This window comes from Caretta caretta, chromosome 27 (genome assembly GCF_965140235.1).
Source record: "Caretta caretta isolate rCarCar2 chromosome 27, rCarCar1.hap1, whole genome shotgun sequence".
Lineage (NCBI taxonomy): Eukaryota > Metazoa > Chordata > Testudines > Cheloniidae > Caretta > Caretta caretta.
In genome coordinates this window covers 13,768,348-13,785,485 of record NC_134232.1, presented here as the reverse complement: position 1 = coordinate 13,785,485, position 17,138 = coordinate 13,768,348, and the positions used below count along the sequence as shown (strand labels likewise).

Below are 17,138 nucleotides of genomic sequence, written 5' to 3'. Positions count from 1 at the left end.
CATGAGATCCCAGCCACCCAGGCCAAAGAGGCGCAGGCCGGAGCCTAGCACCCACGGTAACCAACTGCGGGTGGTCCTGGCACCGGCACGGCCGAGCGGGAGAAGAGAGACGCCCTTGCTGGCTGCCGAGCCCCTCTCGCTTGGCAGGCGCCGGCCGGGGGAAGGCAGCGCTCGTCCCACCCAGTTCTGGCTCTGCGAGGAAGGAGCAGGGCTGGGTGAGGCGGGGAGGGGGGAGTAGGTCAGGCAGGAGGCAAAAGGAAGGGCCCAGGGCCGGAGCTGGCCGGGGGGCTGGGGGGGGAGCTGGAGCGGGGGGGCTAGGGCCGCTTCCTCATCTGTTTGTTATTGGAACCTCTGCAGGGAGGGAAACCACTTCCTCTGCTGGCTGGAGCCTGTGCCAGCCAAGCCGTGGCACACCTGCGCTTGAATGAGCAGCGGGGGGGGGATAAGGGGGGGTCGCTGGGGCACCTGTGTACCTGGAGGCACATCTGTGTACGCAGCGGCACGCCTGCATGCCTGGGTGTCCACCTGTGTACATGGCTGCACACCTGCTTGTGCACAGCCCCCCTCCCGTGTCTGCACTCAGGAGAGCACCCAGGGATCAGCCCCCATCTCCCGGGGCGTGAGGCCCACCTGGATACTGCAGGCCTCGCCAGCTGAGAGTCTGGAAGGCCCAGGGGAGGGAGGGGTGGGAGTGGGCCATGGAGAAACAGAGAGGGCTGTTTGGTCTGTCTGCCGTACCCAACCATCCATCCCGGGCAGAGGGGACAGGCTGGATTCACACACCCCCCCCAGATCTCTGGCCAAGCAGCTCCTCCCAGGGTCTGAGGCACAGACAGTGGGACAAGGCCACACGCGTATTTCCATAGCTCCCAAACTCTAGCCACATGCAAGAGCCAGACCAGAATTTGGGGCGGGCATGGCAGAGTTACCTGTACTGCTGGCAGGGTGAGGAGTGTGATGGAAAGATCCCCCTGGAGCCAGAGAGACAGACGGGGGAGAGAGCTCTCACATGCACGAATACCCTGGGAAGTGCTGCTGTATTTTCTGATGCTGGTTGATCTGGGTTTTCCGTTCCCATAACCCCGCTGGCTCGCTCCTCCTCCCTGGAAAGGCAGAGCTTCTCCCTGCAATCATGTGTCGGCGCTGGTAAGCCTGGGGACAAATGGTGCCCAGAATTACATTGCTCTGGAGCAGAGAGACACCATTAACTCCCAGGTGCGGCGGATCCTGCTTCCGCTGTCTCCAGAACGCCTCCGGGCCAGTGCCAGGCGATGCTGGGTAACTGTTGCTCGCTGCAACATCGTCAGTTACAATCTAATGATTCTAGAAAGAGCCGGGAAGATGCCGGAGCCGAGCAGGTGCTGAGTGGTTACCCCGATGCCACTCCTCCGCTCAGCAGCCACCGCCCCTGATGGTCGCATCGCCCCCGTGCCAGCCCCATTTCGCTGAAGCCACGTTACTCGGCAAACAGCCCAGCGTTTCCTCCCCTCCCTGAGTCCACGCTTGACGTAATCCCGGCGGAGGGCCCCTAGGCTGGAAGCACAGGCCAAGTCGACTCTTGGGATCAAAGGAAAGAAATCTCCTGATGGATGCCCAAAGCGTATCCGATGGACTAGAGCTAAGTCAGCACCAGAACAATTGTGCCCGGAGCCTCGGCTGCTGGAGAGGTTCAAATCTCAGACTTGGGATGCCCCCGACGCGAGAAGAGCAGGGAGCAGGATCCAGACGAGGCAGATAGATAGCTCCAGGTAGAACTGACCACAGCACATTGGGCTAGTTCCCCTGCCCTTGGGCAAGCTCACCCAGCTGTCTGCTATATCCATTCTTCCTACCTGCTATTTTTAGCCTGTCCCATAAACAAACTTAAAACCAGCCGCACATGGCCTGACGCCAGCATCATCCCGGCTCCCTCTCCACACTGTGGGGGGGAAAAAAACGCCACGCCAGCTCTGAAACAAGCTAGATTTAAATTAAGGCAGCAGGAAAAACTGAAAGACACAGCAGAGAGCAAGGTGCCATGGGAACCATGTGCAAATCAGGCTGCTAACAAGGGGCTAGCATGTTCACTGGGGTCCGCATGTCTGTGTGGAGAGGAGGGAAGAGGTTCCGTCCCCCGCATGCCCATGCAGCCACACAACATATATGTAGTTCCCACAGGGTCAAATTTTCTCAGACATTTCTCCAGTACTAAATCATTACTAACTGCTGGCGAAGTGTTGGGGCATGGGGTGCGGGGGGGGGGGGAGGTACCTTTGGCTTTTCCTGAATGCCACACACACTCAAGAGCAGCAGGTGCTGCTGAATGCCACAAGACAGAAACTGACAAAGTTAGACAGTGGAACTCATTGCCACAGGAAGTCGCTGGGGCCAAGAATTTAGCACGATTCAAAAAGGAGCTAGACATCTGGATAGCAAGAACACCCAGACTTATCATCATTAATGACAACCAAGTTTGGAAGGGATATTTAACCTCCTACTGCAAGGTTTAAACTTGTCTCTAACTATTAGAGATCAGGATGAGAGCTAATGTGGCAGAAGTAGATAATCCCACTTATGTTGACCATGGGGTTCTGACACCTTCCTCTGAGACATCTGTTGCTGCCCACTGGTAGAGATGGGACACTGGACTGGTTGGACCTCAGATCTGGTTCAGTCTGGCAGTTCCCATGTTCTGACAAACCAAACCTTCTTTGGCTCCATACAGGCTTTGCACCATTAGCTTAATGCAGCCATGTTGCAAACTCTCAGGCTTATGGCAAGTGTCAAGATACTTGGGGGTTCCTAAAGCCCCAGCTCCTGGAGCCCTGTGATTAGGTGAGAATCTCAGCTGTCATTAAAGATCCCCAGGAAGTTGCTAGATCTTGTGACTGTGGAGAAAAGATTAAAACCACTAAACCTAAAGGCTCACAACCCAGACAGCAAATAAATAAATAAATGTCGGGTTCTTTTATGTTTAAATTTCATGATTTCTGGAGCCTGCCTGGTAATTGTGGGTGGCAGCAGAAATAAGGTTAACTACCTGCACTTCCTGAGTATGGCCCAGGAGTCCCTGGGGTGCAATGGCCTCGCAGCTGGGTTTAATTCATTCTCATGCCGGCAGCTGAGCGAACCAAGCCAGGGACCGCTTTTGGAGAAGCCCTGGCTGTTGGTTGAAAGAAGCCAAATTTGGAGATTTTAGCTGCCTGGTGCATCTTTTCAAATCCAAACCTGGCTGGATTTTTGTTTCCCAAGTGCCTCCAGCACAGACAGGGATCCTGTCCATCACCAAATTAAGGCAATCCAGGACCCTAAACACATCCCGCGGGCCCACCCCAGGCGATGTTCCCTGCCCCAAGTTGTCACCCTGCTCCTCTCTGGAGAGGCAACAGGTTTCTGAGTTAAGATGAATGGGATCACACTCCTTTGAGCTCTTGTTCCAGGTTCTCTGCAAACTCAGGCAGACACCAGTTATCCTGTGGTCATATTTTCAAGCTTTTTTTTCATCCATGAGAGCCAGGAGCATTTGTTTTTTGTTTGCTTTTTAAAAGCTGATGTTCCAATCTCATGATTTAAGTCGAGAAGCCAGGGCCCATAGTCCTGTTGTGCCTCTCTTAATCCAGTTCCGCTCCTCCTCAGAAGAGTTTGCAATGTTGTTTTCATGGGATGAAACAGTGAACTTGTGGGGTTCCCAAGGACACGGAACGTTGCAGCCAGCTGATTCCTCTTGGTTTCCCTTCCTCTTTGTCCCAGTTCCAGCCAGGCACCCATCAGGGTCCAGGTGGGTGGGCATACATTCATAGAATCATCATAGAATCATAGAATATCAGGGTTGGAAGGGACCCCAGAAGGTCATCTAGTCCAACCCCCTGCTCGAAGCAGGACCAATTCCCAGTTAAATCATCCCAGCCAGGGCTTTGTCAAGCCTGACCTTAAAAACCTCTAAGGAAGGAGATTCTACCACCTCCCTAGGTAACGCATTCCAGTGTTTCACCACCCTCTTAGTGAAAAAGTTTTTCCTAATATCCAATCTAAACCTCCCCCACTGCAACATTCTCCCAGCCCATCCCGCATTCACAGGGCTCTGCCGGGCAGGCCCACACCCACCTGGCTACCTCTCTGTATTTGTTCTGCTGGGAGCCACCTTGTTATCAGCCACCAATCTTGTCCGCAAACACAGCCCAGGGAGTAGGAGGACCAGGCCCAGCCCCACACACAGCCTCCTCACGTGGCACCCGTCCACAGCACCCTCCTGCCTCGCTGACCCCTGTGGGCCTGGAGCCTTCCAGAGGGAGTGTAGGGGTGCTGCAGGGGAGCCAGTGAGCTCCCCCTGGGGCAGCCCAAGTGGAAGTACCGGTCAAAGCAGGCGTAGGTGACTTCGCTGGCCTGTAGCAACATGCAAGAGAAGAGGCAGGTAGGGCGCCATTAACCCTTTGGAGACAGCCATTGCACACGCTACACCGGGCACATGGCTTCCCGAGCGGCTGCTTGGCTGGCAGATTCTGGGGTTGGAACGGTTAACAATCAGCTCGCAGGTACATTGCGCATCCCTGGGCAGTGGATGGTGGGTCCGAGTCCGCAGCCCCCCCCGTCCCATTGGCTTTTCTCCCCCTTCCAAGGCTCAGCTGAGCAATTCCCCCAGGGAGATGAACCACCCCCTTGGGGAGCTGCGTTTGGCTTCCCTTTACCGGGCCTGAACCTCCAACTCGGGGGGCCCGGATCCTGAAGTGCAGCAAAGCTCAGGGGAGTTGGGAGCCGAGGGGGAGGGAAGCGTGGGTCAGAAGGGTCACGTGCCCCCCACTGCATTTCCTTCCTTGCCCATCGGCTGGCGCTCAGCCGCCCACCTGCAAGAGCCGCCTCCATCAACACCACTCCATTATCAGCTGGGGTGATGTGTCCATGGGGGCAGGGGTGGGGCTTCCCTCAGCCCCATTGGTGAGCTCCAGACGCAGCGATCTTTCAAGCCCTGGGCAGACAGCAGGGTTTCCCATCCCAGACTCAGAAAAGCAGTGCCCCCTTTCCATATCAGGGCACGAGCCACCTGCTCCCCTGGCTTCCTAGCGAACCTCCTTGGTATGCAGCTCCAGCGGGCGCCGGCCCATCACACCACATGCCCCGTGGTCAAGGACAAAGATTGCCAGGCCTGGGCCACAATTTCAAGAGCAATCCAAAAAGAACCCCCACCCCCACCCATGGATTTCCTGGGATGCGCAATTCCTGGTACTGGGGACCCATGTTTACTGTCCTAGCTACACATTAACTTCTCCCCAGTCACGTCTGCCCGGAGGACGCAAACAGTGGGTCTCCAGGAACGCTCTGCAGGGCTGGGCAGCACTAGGGCAGAGTCATTCTTAGACCTCCCTAGCCACAGCCGTCAATTTCTCTGTGTAGACAAGCCCTGAAACCCACCCAGTCCACCTGCTATCTCCCTTCCAGGGTGCCACCAGCTGGGGCAGGTGCCGCTGAACCTGTGCCCCCCTCTTCCCCCCCCCAGCCTGCACCACCAACCTGGGTCTTTTTCCCTGGCCCTGGGATCTCAGCCAGATGGTGCCGACACCTGCCCACACCTGGGCACTGGCTACTGATTACGGCTTGCGTTTTCAGAGGGGCTTAGGATGCTCGGTTCTCACGGAAAGTCCAGGGGTCCCCGGCACAGGCAGGGAACATCACTCATCATCGAATTACCAGAGACCCCCCTGGCAATAATGCACGGGGGAGTAACGTATACTCATCTCGTCCGGCTCCAAGGGCACCGGCTCCCTGCCACATAACAAACTTCCTTCCGGCCACCCTATTGTTCCTGCTGCATGTACAGCCCCGATGCCCACCCTGCATCTGGGTCATCTATTCACACAGCATTGGCTCACTCCCCGAGACTCCCACATTTGTCTGGCTGTAGCCAGCTGGTTTCTCTTTCCGGAGCTTGTCAGCTCTTTGGTCTGTGTTTGTACAGCACCTGGCACAAAGGGTCGTGGTCCGTGACTAGGGCTCATAGGCACGACGCTAATACGGAGAATGAATAACAACCACGCTTGCTGTCAGTACTGGGCATGTGACACACAGGAGAGCAGTTCTTATTCTATCCAGTAGAGGACACTGGTGACAGAAGCCCGGTCTAGCCAGCCTGCTACGCCCATTTTACAGGTTGGGAGCTGGGGCACGGGGAGATTCAGAAACTTGCCATAGTTCATCCGAGTCAGTAACAGAACCTAAGAGCCACTCTACTACCCCCCAGCCCTGGGCTCTACCCAAAGGGCAGGGCTGCCACCTCTGAGGCACACAAATACCAGCCATTCTGTGGGCAGATCCAGATTCCAGGAGAGGCGAGGCCAGTCTGTGGGTGGGTCTGGACGCCAGGGGAGGTGGGGCCAGTCTGAGGGCGGGTCCAGGAAGGGTCTCAGCATTCGGAAAGTTACACGGGATGTGGAGGAATTCAGAGGCAGGATGAGGGCACCGCTTCCCCATTGGCTGGCATCTGTCCTGGTACACACACCGCATGCATGCAGCGTGGGACCCGGGTGCCAGCCAGGTGGCCACAGCGCACTCCCAGCCGTGACGGGCACGGCCAGTAGTTAAGATCGCTGCACGCATGGCCACACATGGCCACAGCAAAAAAACAGCCAATGACTTCTGAGCGGTGAACAGCAAGGCACTAGAAAAGCCTGCCAGGCCAGTCACGACTGGCCAGGTGGCACCTACCAATGGCTCAGGCTGCCTCGGGGATGCCTACAAGAGGATGTAAACTCACTGGGAGAGAGGAGGGAAGCTGGCAGCAAACACAATATGACAGGGGAGAAGGTTGGGATTAATGGAGGCCGGCGGAAGGATCCCAACTGTCCAGTGACCTGTACTGTGCTGATGGGGCCACCCTGAGCCTGGGCGGGTCCGGCTTTACCACGCTCCCCCCCACACACCCCAAGGAATAATATGCCTGCTCCCCATGCCTCATACTCATCCGGGTACCCGCAAAGCTCTGAGTGAAACATCTGGCTGAAGATCCCAGGTTCCCGCGGCCCGGGCCTCTCCCCCCAGCCAGAGCTTGCGATGCTGGAGGAGACAGGGGCGGGACAGTGCGAGTCTGTTTCCTAAAGACTCCGGGGGAAATTCTGCATTGTGCAGGGCAGAGCCAAAAGCAGCAGGCAGCCACCATATCATCATGCCCGCGTCCCTGCACCTGACTCCCATGCTGCAGCAACCAGGCAGGGCAGAGGCTCGCTGAGCAGGGAGGTGATTTGGCAAAAGGGATGTGGATCTGCCTTAGATGAGTGCCCATCCCCATGGCATCAGAGTGGGAACGGGGGGCTGGGAAAGGCAGGCCAGCGTCGCGGGAAAGAGCTGGCGTTGGGTTCCAGTTCACCAGCCGGACAAACATCAAGGGAGGGATTTTCCAAAGATGCGTAAGAGGGTTTGGTGCCTCGGAGCAATGGGAACTGGGCACGCGCTGAGCTCCCGTGGGTCCCTTCGGGAAATCTGCCCAAGGCCTTTGCAGTCTGGCCCAGCACAGACGCCCATGCGGCAAGGTCAGGCCTGGGGATCGTTCCCGGCCCATCCTCCAGTAGGACGCCCCAAAGGCACCACTGTGCCCATGCAGCAAGCCGGCTCCAACCCCCCCAGGGACCCCGATGTCCCCAGCCCAAGTCTACTGGAGCGGAAGAGCGAGGGGAGGGGGACAGGGAGGTGCAGAGACGTAATGGCTGGAGGAGCAGCCCGCGTCTGGCGGGGCAGAAGGGCCTCAGGGGGCTGCGAGCACCCGCGGGCAGCACCAGGCTAGCGTGGGAGCAGCTGGCTCCGGGTTCAGGGCATGGATGTGTTTCCCCGACGCAGCAACGGGGTGGCCCGGGCACAGTGCCCAAGGCAACCCACATAGGCAGGGATGCCCCAGGAGTCCTGCCCCTCCCGTGCCTGCTCCAGGCAGAACACAGGAGGCTGAGTGTGATCCAGGCGGAGGAAGGAGACAGGCAGCCTCCCCCAGCTCCAGCCAATGGAAAGGGCCGTTCCCTGTCCCCCGTGACCCAGCTCCCCATTCGCCCAGCAACACCGGGGGATCCACCAAAAGGCAGAGGTCCCTGCAAAGCAACCGGAGCTCGGCCCAGGTCCCAGCCCGGGGCTGGAGCACAGGTGTTCAGCTGCATGGTCCGGATCCTGATTGAGGTGCCGATTCCAAGCCCTCCCCCAGGATCAGGTTCGTGTCCATGGCCGAAGCTACCAGCTGGAACCAGTGGGAGGAAGCGCAGATGTAGGGCCACGTTCCCGCCTCTAGCTCAGCCCCAAGGTCTCACCAGCCTTCCCTGTGCAAAGCGAAGGGAGGACGGATGAATGGATGGCTGGGTGGGTGGATGGATGGATGGATGGACGGACGGCTGGACAGATGGACGGACGGGTGGCTGGACGGATAGATGTGTGGGTGGATGCCTGGTATTCCTATTCCACTCGCCCTCGGTGGCGTCCTGCAGCCCTCCCTAGCCCAAGCTGCGAGGGGTCCGTCCTTCACTCCCAGGCTCTTGGCTGGGGTGGGGAACAGATCTCACCCCCTCCCTGACTCCCAGCCCCAGGGCCAAGGCCAGACCCTGGTTCGAAAGGGCAGCCTGTGCCCAGAGGCCTCTTTCCTCCCGGGCTGCTGTGTGGCCCAGCGGAGGAAGGAGGGGAGCAGCAGAGGGCATGGGGGTGCCAGGGAACCGGAGGAGGGAGCGTGTCCTTCTGAGCAAGGGGAACGAACTCTCCATCCACCCTCCCGACACTGGGCTCCTCTGCTCTGTAACCCCCAGCCAGCCTGCCGAGCCCGTGCCCTGGGGAGGGGGATGTGGCATGGCCGATGATGCCACCTAGGCCCATGCACACAGGGTGCCCCGTGGAACAGGGGCTCAGCCAGCTGCATGACACAGTCCCCGTCTCCTACCCCTCCGTGTGCCGCCAGGGGAGGAGGCGGAGTCTGAGGGGCTAGGGGTGGGGCCAGAGGATGCAAATCTGACCCTGTGGTGATGGATCAGCTGGGGGCTGTCTTGTTCCTGGAGTGCCCCTGGGATCAAGGCACAGGGCTGGCCCAGGGGCCTGGAGCCCCCATGGCCCATAGCCCAGACAGTGCTCAGCCAGTGCTGGGCCCGTTCATTTGCTCCGCCTCTTGGCCGGCCTCTGGGCACTGTGGTGAGGGGGCCCCTCATTGGCAGAGCAAGGATGGGCAAGGAAATCCGTGGGTTTCCTCACCTGGCAAGGAACCCACCACGGCTGGCACTGGGGGAAACGCAGGCACCTGGCATGGGTTGGGCAAGCTAGACACTGGGCGCCGGGATCCTCGTGCCAGTTGTTGCAGAGAACCAGCCCAGCTCTGCCCTGGCAGACAAGTGCACCAGCGGGGCTGCCCCCCCGCCCCCCGGGATGGCACAGAGGGTCAGCCGGGCTCCTCTACTGCAGCCAGCCGGGCTCCTCTGAGTGCCCCCTGTCTGCCCCTTGTACCCGGAGAACTGCCCCCTCCCGAGCACCGGCCACTGGCATTAACCCCTTCCCGCCCAAACGATCCGGCTCGGTCTCTCAGCCGAGTCTGGCCATTAGCATCTTCCCACAGGGGCCTCCCAGCTGCCAAGCCCCCGTTGCTGGCCAGTTGGGGAGGGCACTTCTGCGCCCGTGGGTGTTAAAGGTCCAGCCGTGGGTACGGCTCACCTCCCTGCAGTGCCCCGGGGCAGCTGAGTGTCCAGGGACAGACCATCCAACCCCTCCCCTCCCACACATACCTGCCCCTTTATGCCAGCCCATGGCTCACCCCCTCCGCGCCAGCCTGAGGGGCACTGACCTGGAGGGGGGGTCGTGGGCTCCCTTCCCATGCATGCCCCCCCCGCACGCCCAGCCCCCTTACCTGCCCCTTTATGCCAGCCCATGGCTCACCCCCTCCGCGCCAGCCTGAGGGGCACTGACCTGGGGGGGGTCGGGGGCTCCCTTCCCATGCATGCCCCCCCCCGCACGCCCAGCCCCCTTACCTGCCGGCTGGAGGCTCTCCTGCAGGGACTCGATCTCGGAGAGCTCCGTGCAGACCCCCTGCCCGTGCATCAGCGTGTGCAGGGGTTTCTCCACCCCGCGGGGCGGGTAGCAGCGCAGCCCCGAGCCGCAGCGGGCCGTGTAAACCCCGCAGGGCGTCCCTTTGCTCAGGGCACAGGTGGCGCAGCACCCGCAGCCCGGCTCCCGCACCAGCTCCTCGCAGCCCATGGGCGCCTTGCAGCGGGTCAGCTTCTCCTCCGAGCAGGGCGGGCAGTGGATGGCTTCGTCGCTGACACACAGGCCCATGGTGGCCAGCAGCAGCACAGCGGAGAGGCCTCCCGAGGGCATGGCGGGCGGGCGTAGGGACCGGGCGCTATGGCGAATAACGGACCGGCCAGCCGCGGGCAGCGGGGCAGAAGGAGCGCGCAGGCCCAGGAAGGCAGCAGGGTCCCAGCCGGGGTGCCAGGCAGCCCCCCCCAGACGCGCAGAGAGGAGAGGGCTTCACAGCCTGCTCTCAGTCCGGCCAGTAGCCATCCAGACTCCGCACTGCCTGGGGGAGCCGAGAGCCCCTGACTTTATAGCGGCCCCTGGCCACGCCCCCGGCTCCCCGCCTGCCGGAGCTGTCACCGCCCGGTCCCTCCCCGCGGGGCCAGCCCAGTGCCCGGGGCGGAGAACGGGCAGGGCTGGGAGCAGCCCAGAGGCAGCGGCAAGGGGCTGCTCTGAGCCCATGGGGAGGGGCTAGGAGGGACCCAGGCTCCAGAGAGCAGCTGCAGCTCTGATCGCCACCCTGGGCTGCCCCCCAGCTCTCCGGGGCCCCACACTCCCGACCCGCAGCCCCCTGCTAGCCCAGCCCTGGGCTCCCTGCCCCCCAGCTGTGCCGGCGCCCCTCACTCCCGACCCGCAGCCCCCGGCTATCTCAGCCCTGGGCTCCCTGCCCCCCGTCTCTGCTGGTGCCCCTCACTCCCGACCCACAGCCCCCGGCTAGCTAGTGCCCCTCAATCCTGACTGACAGCCTCCCCCTGCCCCCGCCAGTCAAGTCCCAGGAATCTTTTGAGCGGAGTCAGGAATCAGGAGGTGTTTTGCAAAGAGTCTGAGGTGACTCAACAAAACACTGAGCTCTGCCAATGTCCCTTTGCCTGTGACCAGAGTGGGGACCTGATCTCCAGGCCCCAGAGGCGAGTCTCTGCCTGCTGTGCCCCCAGGCATGTGAGCTCTCTGCTTGAGGGTGCGCTGTGCCCCTGGCCACGGAGCCACGGTTCACTCCCGGGGGGGGCTTCAAATCCAGGTGCTCAGGCTGGAGACTAGCTCTCATAACCCAGCCCAGGATAAATATACATCGTTGTGGCAGGGCTCACCAGATGGCGCCATTACACATAGTCTTACAAGTTCTTTTTCTTGCTGTGCGAGCAAGTTGTTAGCCATTGAAGAAATGCAGTGTTGTTATTAGTGTCATTTGGTTCTTGTAGGTTTTTTGGGGGTGGGGGAGCTGTGGTGAGCTGCAGGAGAGTTTGCCCTTTGCCTTCATCTCGCTAATAACAGACAATACTGGAGGCAGAGTTGCTCCTTGGGAATCAGACACTGGTGTTGGGCTGAGATTCCTGGGGGATGGGATTTCTCTGCATGCTGTTTGTGACCACCTCTGTTCAGGGATGGGTGCATTTGTGTAAACAAAACCAGTGACAATAAGCATATCCCAGCCTCTGCATCACTGATTTCTCCTCCAACAAACCCCAGGTCGCAGGCCACCGACATCTGCTCCTGCCCAGCAGATGGGCCGGGATAAAGAAGAACCAAGTTCCCCTCAGCTCTAAATCGAGTCTGAGCTCGGGGCAGAGGCTGGGCCAGGACTGACTTCGCTCCTGGCCGATACAGGGCGAGAGGTTCCATGGGAGAGCAGAGGGGTGATGCCTGGCCCAGGGTTCCCCTCCCCACTCCCTCTGGAAGCAGTGCCCCTGGGCACAGCACCGGGGATTAGCCCAGCAGCTCCTGTTTACTCCGGTGCGATGAAGCTTCGGGGCAGCCTGCGCCGCCAGCACTCACCCAGCCCACGGCAGCCGGGGGGGCCGTTCAGCGCCGCCTGCCACCCTGAGACACCGGGCAGCAGCTCAGGCCTGCTCCAACTCTGCTGAAGCCAACAGAGCTCAGGGAGGGCAGCTCCCCCCCCCCCACTCAAATTGCTGGGGAAGTTTAGAGTAACGGAGCAGGCTGGCCCGAGGACTGGGGGCTGCCCAGGATGCTGGGGGGAGGCACCCATGGGAGGCCCAGATGGCTAGGGAGCCCCTACCTTCCCCACCCCCTGAGAACACCACCCCGAGCGCGCCCCGCAGTCCCGTTAGCTCGCAGGGGGTGAGGGGAGCCCTGATCTCTCCAGCTGCCACCCCAATTTCCAGCCGCACCTCACAGGTTCTACGGATGAGTATTCAGGAGGCTCAGGCCCCTCACCTTGGCATCAGGCCCACCTTCCATCCCCCAGTTCCCAGGCCTCCCCCCACAAGCAGGGGGAGCGCGAGGGAACAGTGAAGCGAGCTGCCCCCCAGGGCCCAACGGCAGACAGGCCCCACCGCTGGGCTCAGAGGGGACCGTCCATGTCCAGCAGCCCAGGCCCCGCTGCCTGCCCAGCCCAGCGTGGCAAAAACAACCCGGGTGTGGCCTCCTGAGCAGCCCAGGGAGCTGCCCGGGTCCGTCGTGCCGCAGGGCACTGGGCACCTGCCAGGCAGAGGGTTCCCTGCATTTCTGGGTGCCCAGCAGGCCGGAGGCGGAGACCAAGCTGACAAAAGCCCCCGGAGCCCAGCCCAGGACACACCAGGGGCCTGGTTCTGTGTCCCTCTCCCGGATCAGCGCCGGCTACAGGGGCTTTGAGCTGCTTGCTGGGGGAAGCTAGGGGCAGGTCTGAGATCTCAGGGACCTCCCCCCCCCCCCCGCAGCCGTTTGGGACAGGAAGTGAAGGAGAATCCCACCCTGCAGTGACCACGCCAGGGGAAGGGAGCTGCCCACATCGGGGTTTGGCCTGGACAGGGGAACTAACAGCCTCCCTCTGCCAACCTCCCCAAAGGTCATAGAATCATAGAATATCAGGGTTGGAAGGGACCCCAGAAGGTCATCTAGTCCAACCCCCTGCTCAAAGCAGGACCAATTCCCAGTTAAATCATCCCAGCCAGGGCTTTGTCAAGCCTGACCTTAAAAACCTCTAAGGAAGGAGATTCTACCACCTCCCTAGGTAACGCATTCCAGTGTTTCACCACCCTCTTAGTGAAAAAGTTTTTCCTAATATCCAATCTAAACCTCCCCCACTGCAACTTGAGACCATTACTCCTCATTCTGTCATCTGCTACCATTGAGAACAGTCTAGAGCCATCCTCTTTGGAACCCCCTTTCAGGTAGTTGAAAGCAGCTATCAAATCCCCCCTCATTCTTCTCTTCTGCAGGCTAAACAATCCCAGCTCCCTCAGCCTCTCCTCATAACTCATGTGTTCCAGACCCCTAATCATTTTTGTTGCCCTTCGCTGGACTCTCTCCAATTTATCCACATCCTTCTTGTAGTGTGGGGCCCAAAACTGGACACAGTACTCCAGATGAGGCCTCACCAATGTCGAATAGAGGGGAACGATCACGTCCCTCGATCTGCTCCCTATGCCCCTACTTATACATCCCAAAATGCCATTGGCCTTCTTGGCAACAAGGGCACACTGCTGACTCATTTCCAGCTTCTCGTCCACTGTCACCCCTAGGTCCTTTTCCGCAGAACTGCTGCCGAGCCATTCGGTCCCTAGTCTGTAGCGGTGCATTGGGTTTTTCCGTCCTAAGTGCAGGACCCTGCACTTATCCTTATTGAACCTCATCAGATTTCTTTTGGCCCAATCCTCCAATTTGTCTAGGTCCTTCTGTATCCTATCCCTCCCCTCCAGTGTGTCTACCACTCCTCCCAGTTTAGTATCATCCGCAAAATTTGGGTCGGTCTGCCCAGCGCTCTACGGCTCTGCCAATCGACGCCCAGCCAGCAGCACAGGGCCCCCAGTGCCCGCCGGCCTGGGACAGAGTCTGCCAGCAGGGACCCTCCCTCCTCCGTGCGGGGGAAGGGCCTGGCCCACAGAGAGCCTGGGGCTCAGCGCTGACTTGGGAACACGCCCGGGAACCTCCACCCCAGGCCCTGCAGCGCCGGGGAATGTCTCCCATCTCAGCACTGGAGAAACGGGCCACTGGGCAGCGCCTCTCTCCCAGGAGCCCGGCCCAGCGCCATCGCTCCCGGCCCGGGCCTGCGAAACGGAAGAAATGAACACTCAGCTGGAAGCCAAGGGCCAGGGCTAGCCCAGGGGCGAATCCAGGCGATCGGGGCAGCTCCTCTGCAGGACAGGGCTTGTGCTCCTCTCCCTGCCGGGAGCGACAGCACCGGATCTGTGCCCCCGGCCGGATCTGCAAGAGGGCCCCGCGCCCCACAGCTCTGCGCTATGGGGCTGGATCTCCACTACGGCCCCGCGCCCCGCACCCCTCCATGCTATGGGCAGGATCTGGCCAGGACAAGCAGGGAGGCAGGACGATAAATTGAAAGCTGCTGGCACCTAGTGGCTATTGAAGAAACTCTCGCGGAAACTGGCAGGATTTGGAGGTGGAGACGCGGGTCCCTCTTAGCTCAGAGGTTCAGGGCTCCTGAGGGTCCTTTATTCCAGCATCTCTATGGCTTTGTGCCTCGCTGCCACGTTCAGACAGTCCCCACGCTCGCTGGATCTGTGCGCAGGGACCCAACGCCCTTTGCAAACACTCTGTGATCCCCAGCAGGTCGCTACAGACTGTCCCAGCCAACTGGGGAAACCGAGGCACAGAGCGAGGGCACAATAACCCCTGCTGGCGATCAGTGGCATTGCAAGGACAGGCTGATCCGATAGCCACGAGTGCGCGCTGCCTCCGCCCGCCCCACAACCATTGAACAGCTGGGCACCGACTCCCCACGAGGGCTGAGAAAAGGATCCAAGAGCAGGGGCGCTTCCAAGGAAATATCCCAGTCCCTGCCCCGGCCCTAAAATAACTCCTGGCGACATCCCGGGCCACGTCCCCCGGGGCTTCGCTTCACCCGAGGGAATCAGCTGCACTGAGCTCGCCGAGCTCCCCCACCAGAGGTTTTGGCCCCCGCTGTTTCCCTCGCACCTTCCGCCCCAGGCTCCCTACGAACCTCTCACGGCTGCGGCAAGCCCTGAATGTCCCGGGCCTGGGAGCTTAGCAGAGCCGAGCTCACGGGGGCCCAGCGGCGCCACGCACCGGGGCCCACGGGCGCTGCCCCAGCTGAGCCCAGCCCCGGCCCCCGCTGACGCTGCAGGAGGGACGGAGGGCGCAGCGCCCCAGTGTGGAGCTCGCCCAGGGCACCCACACTCCTGCCGCGGCGAACAAGACGCACCAGGCGCCCTTGGCTGGCCAACGCGGGTAATGGTCCTTACCCAGCCGCGGCGGCCCCGGGAGAAAGAGAGGAAGCCCAGCATCTCCCACGGGGCTCGGCCCGGCTCTCCGCCTGGGCCTCCCTGTGGGCGAGTCGCTCGCGGCTCCTTGGGGCGACACCAAGGCCGCTGCGGGCGTAGAGCGGCGGATGGGCCGGCTGCAGCACAGGGTCCGCGGGCGCCTGGGGAGGATGGAAGATCAGCTGCTCGGGGTCCCCAAGAGTCCGCGGCCCGCAGCCTGCCCAGGAGCAGCCCCATGGCGCTGGCCCCGCGGCCCGCACGCTGCCTGCCCGGCCCGTGGGCCTTTACTGACAGCGGCCTGGCCTCCCATTGGCCGGCGGCCGGCGCCGGGCGTGGCCGGGGGAAGCCCGGGCGGCCCTGCTGGCCGCGGACCCGCTGGCCCGGGCGCGCTCTGGCACGGCCGGGGCCAGGGGGGCGCGGCAGCCAGTCAGCTGGGCAGGGATAAAGAAAGCTCCCTGGGCTGCTCAGGAGGCCACACCCGGGTCGTTTGCGCCAGGCTGGGCTGGGCAGGCGGCGGGGCCTGGGCTGCTGGACACGGACGGTCCCCTCTGAGCCCAGCGGTGCGGCCTGTCTGCCGTCGGGCCCCGGGGGGCAGCTCGCTTCCCTCGTTCCGTCGCGCTCCCCCTGCTTGTGGGGGGAGGCCTGGGAACTGGGGGATGGAAGGTGGGCCCGACGCCAAGGTGAGGGGCCTGGGCCTCCTGGATACTCATCCGTAGAACCTGTGAGGTGCGGCTGGAAATTGGGGTGGCAGCTGGAGAGATCAGGGCTCCCCTCACCCCCTGCGAGCTAACGGGACTGCGGGGCGCTCGGGGTGGTGTTCTCAGGGGGTGGGGAAGGTAGGGGCTCCCTAGCCATCTGGGCCTCCCATGGGTGCCTCGCCCCAGCGTCCTGGGCAGCCCCCAGTCCTCGGGCCAGCCTGCTCCGTTACTCTAAACTTCCCCAGCAATTCGAGTGTGGGGGGGGGGCAGCTGCCCTCCCTGAGCTCTGTTGGCTTCAGCAGAGTTGGAGCAGGCCTGAGCTGCTGCCCGGTGTCTCAGGGTGGCAGGCGGCGCTGAACGGCCGCCCCGGCTGCCGTGGGCTGGGTGAGTGCTGGCGGCGCAGGCTGCCCCGAAGCTTCATCCCACCAGAGTAAACAGGAGCTGCTGGGCTAATCCCTGGTGCTGTGCCCGGGGGCACTGCTTCCAGAGGGAGTGGGGAGGGGAACCCTGGGCCAGGCATCACCCCTCTGCTCTCCCATGGAACCTCTCGCCCTGTATCGGCCAGGAGCGAAGTCAGTCCTGGCCCAGCCTCTGCCCCGAGCTCAGACTCGATTTAGAGCTGAGGGGAACTTGGTTTTTCTTTATAGCAAAAATCCCCAATGGCTGGAGACGGGACACTAGATGGGGAGGACTCTGAGTTACTTCAGAGAATTCTTTCCTAGGGATCTGCCTGGTGGTCTTGTCCACATGCTTGGGGTCTAACCGATCACCATACTTGGGGGTGGGAAGGAATTTTCCCTTGGGTCAGATTGGTAGAGACCTTGGGGTGTTTTCACCTTTCTCTGCAGCTGGGGCAGGGGTCGCTTTCAGGTTTAAACTAGCGAAAATAGTGGCTTCTCTGCAACTTGAAGTCTTTAAACCGTGATCGGAGGAGTTCAGTAACTCAGCCAGGGGTTAGGGTCTATCACAGGAGTGGGTGAGGGAGGTTCTGTGGCCGGCCAGGTGCAGGAGCTCAGAGGAGATGATCAGGATGCTCCCTTCTGACCTTACTAAG

At 61.3% G+C, this 17,138-nt stretch overlaps 1 protein-coding gene across 2 annotated transcripts in view; it reads right to left on the bottom strand.

Moving 5' to 3' along the window:
- IGFBP4 (insulin like growth factor binding protein 4) overlaps window positions 1–10,484 on the bottom strand; it is a 36,410-nt gene extending 25,926 nt beyond the window's left edge. For both annotated transcript variants that reach the window (XM_048829892.2, XM_048829893.2), the window contains exon 1: window positions 9,945–10,484. In XM_048829892.2, coding sequence (XP_048685849.2) covers window positions 9,945–10,290 — 346 coding nt within the window. In that variant the 5' untranslated portion in view covers window positions 10,291–10,484. The remainder of the gene's footprint in view (window positions 1–9,944) is intronic.
- Window positions 10,485–17,138: the final 6,654 nt, after the last annotated feature.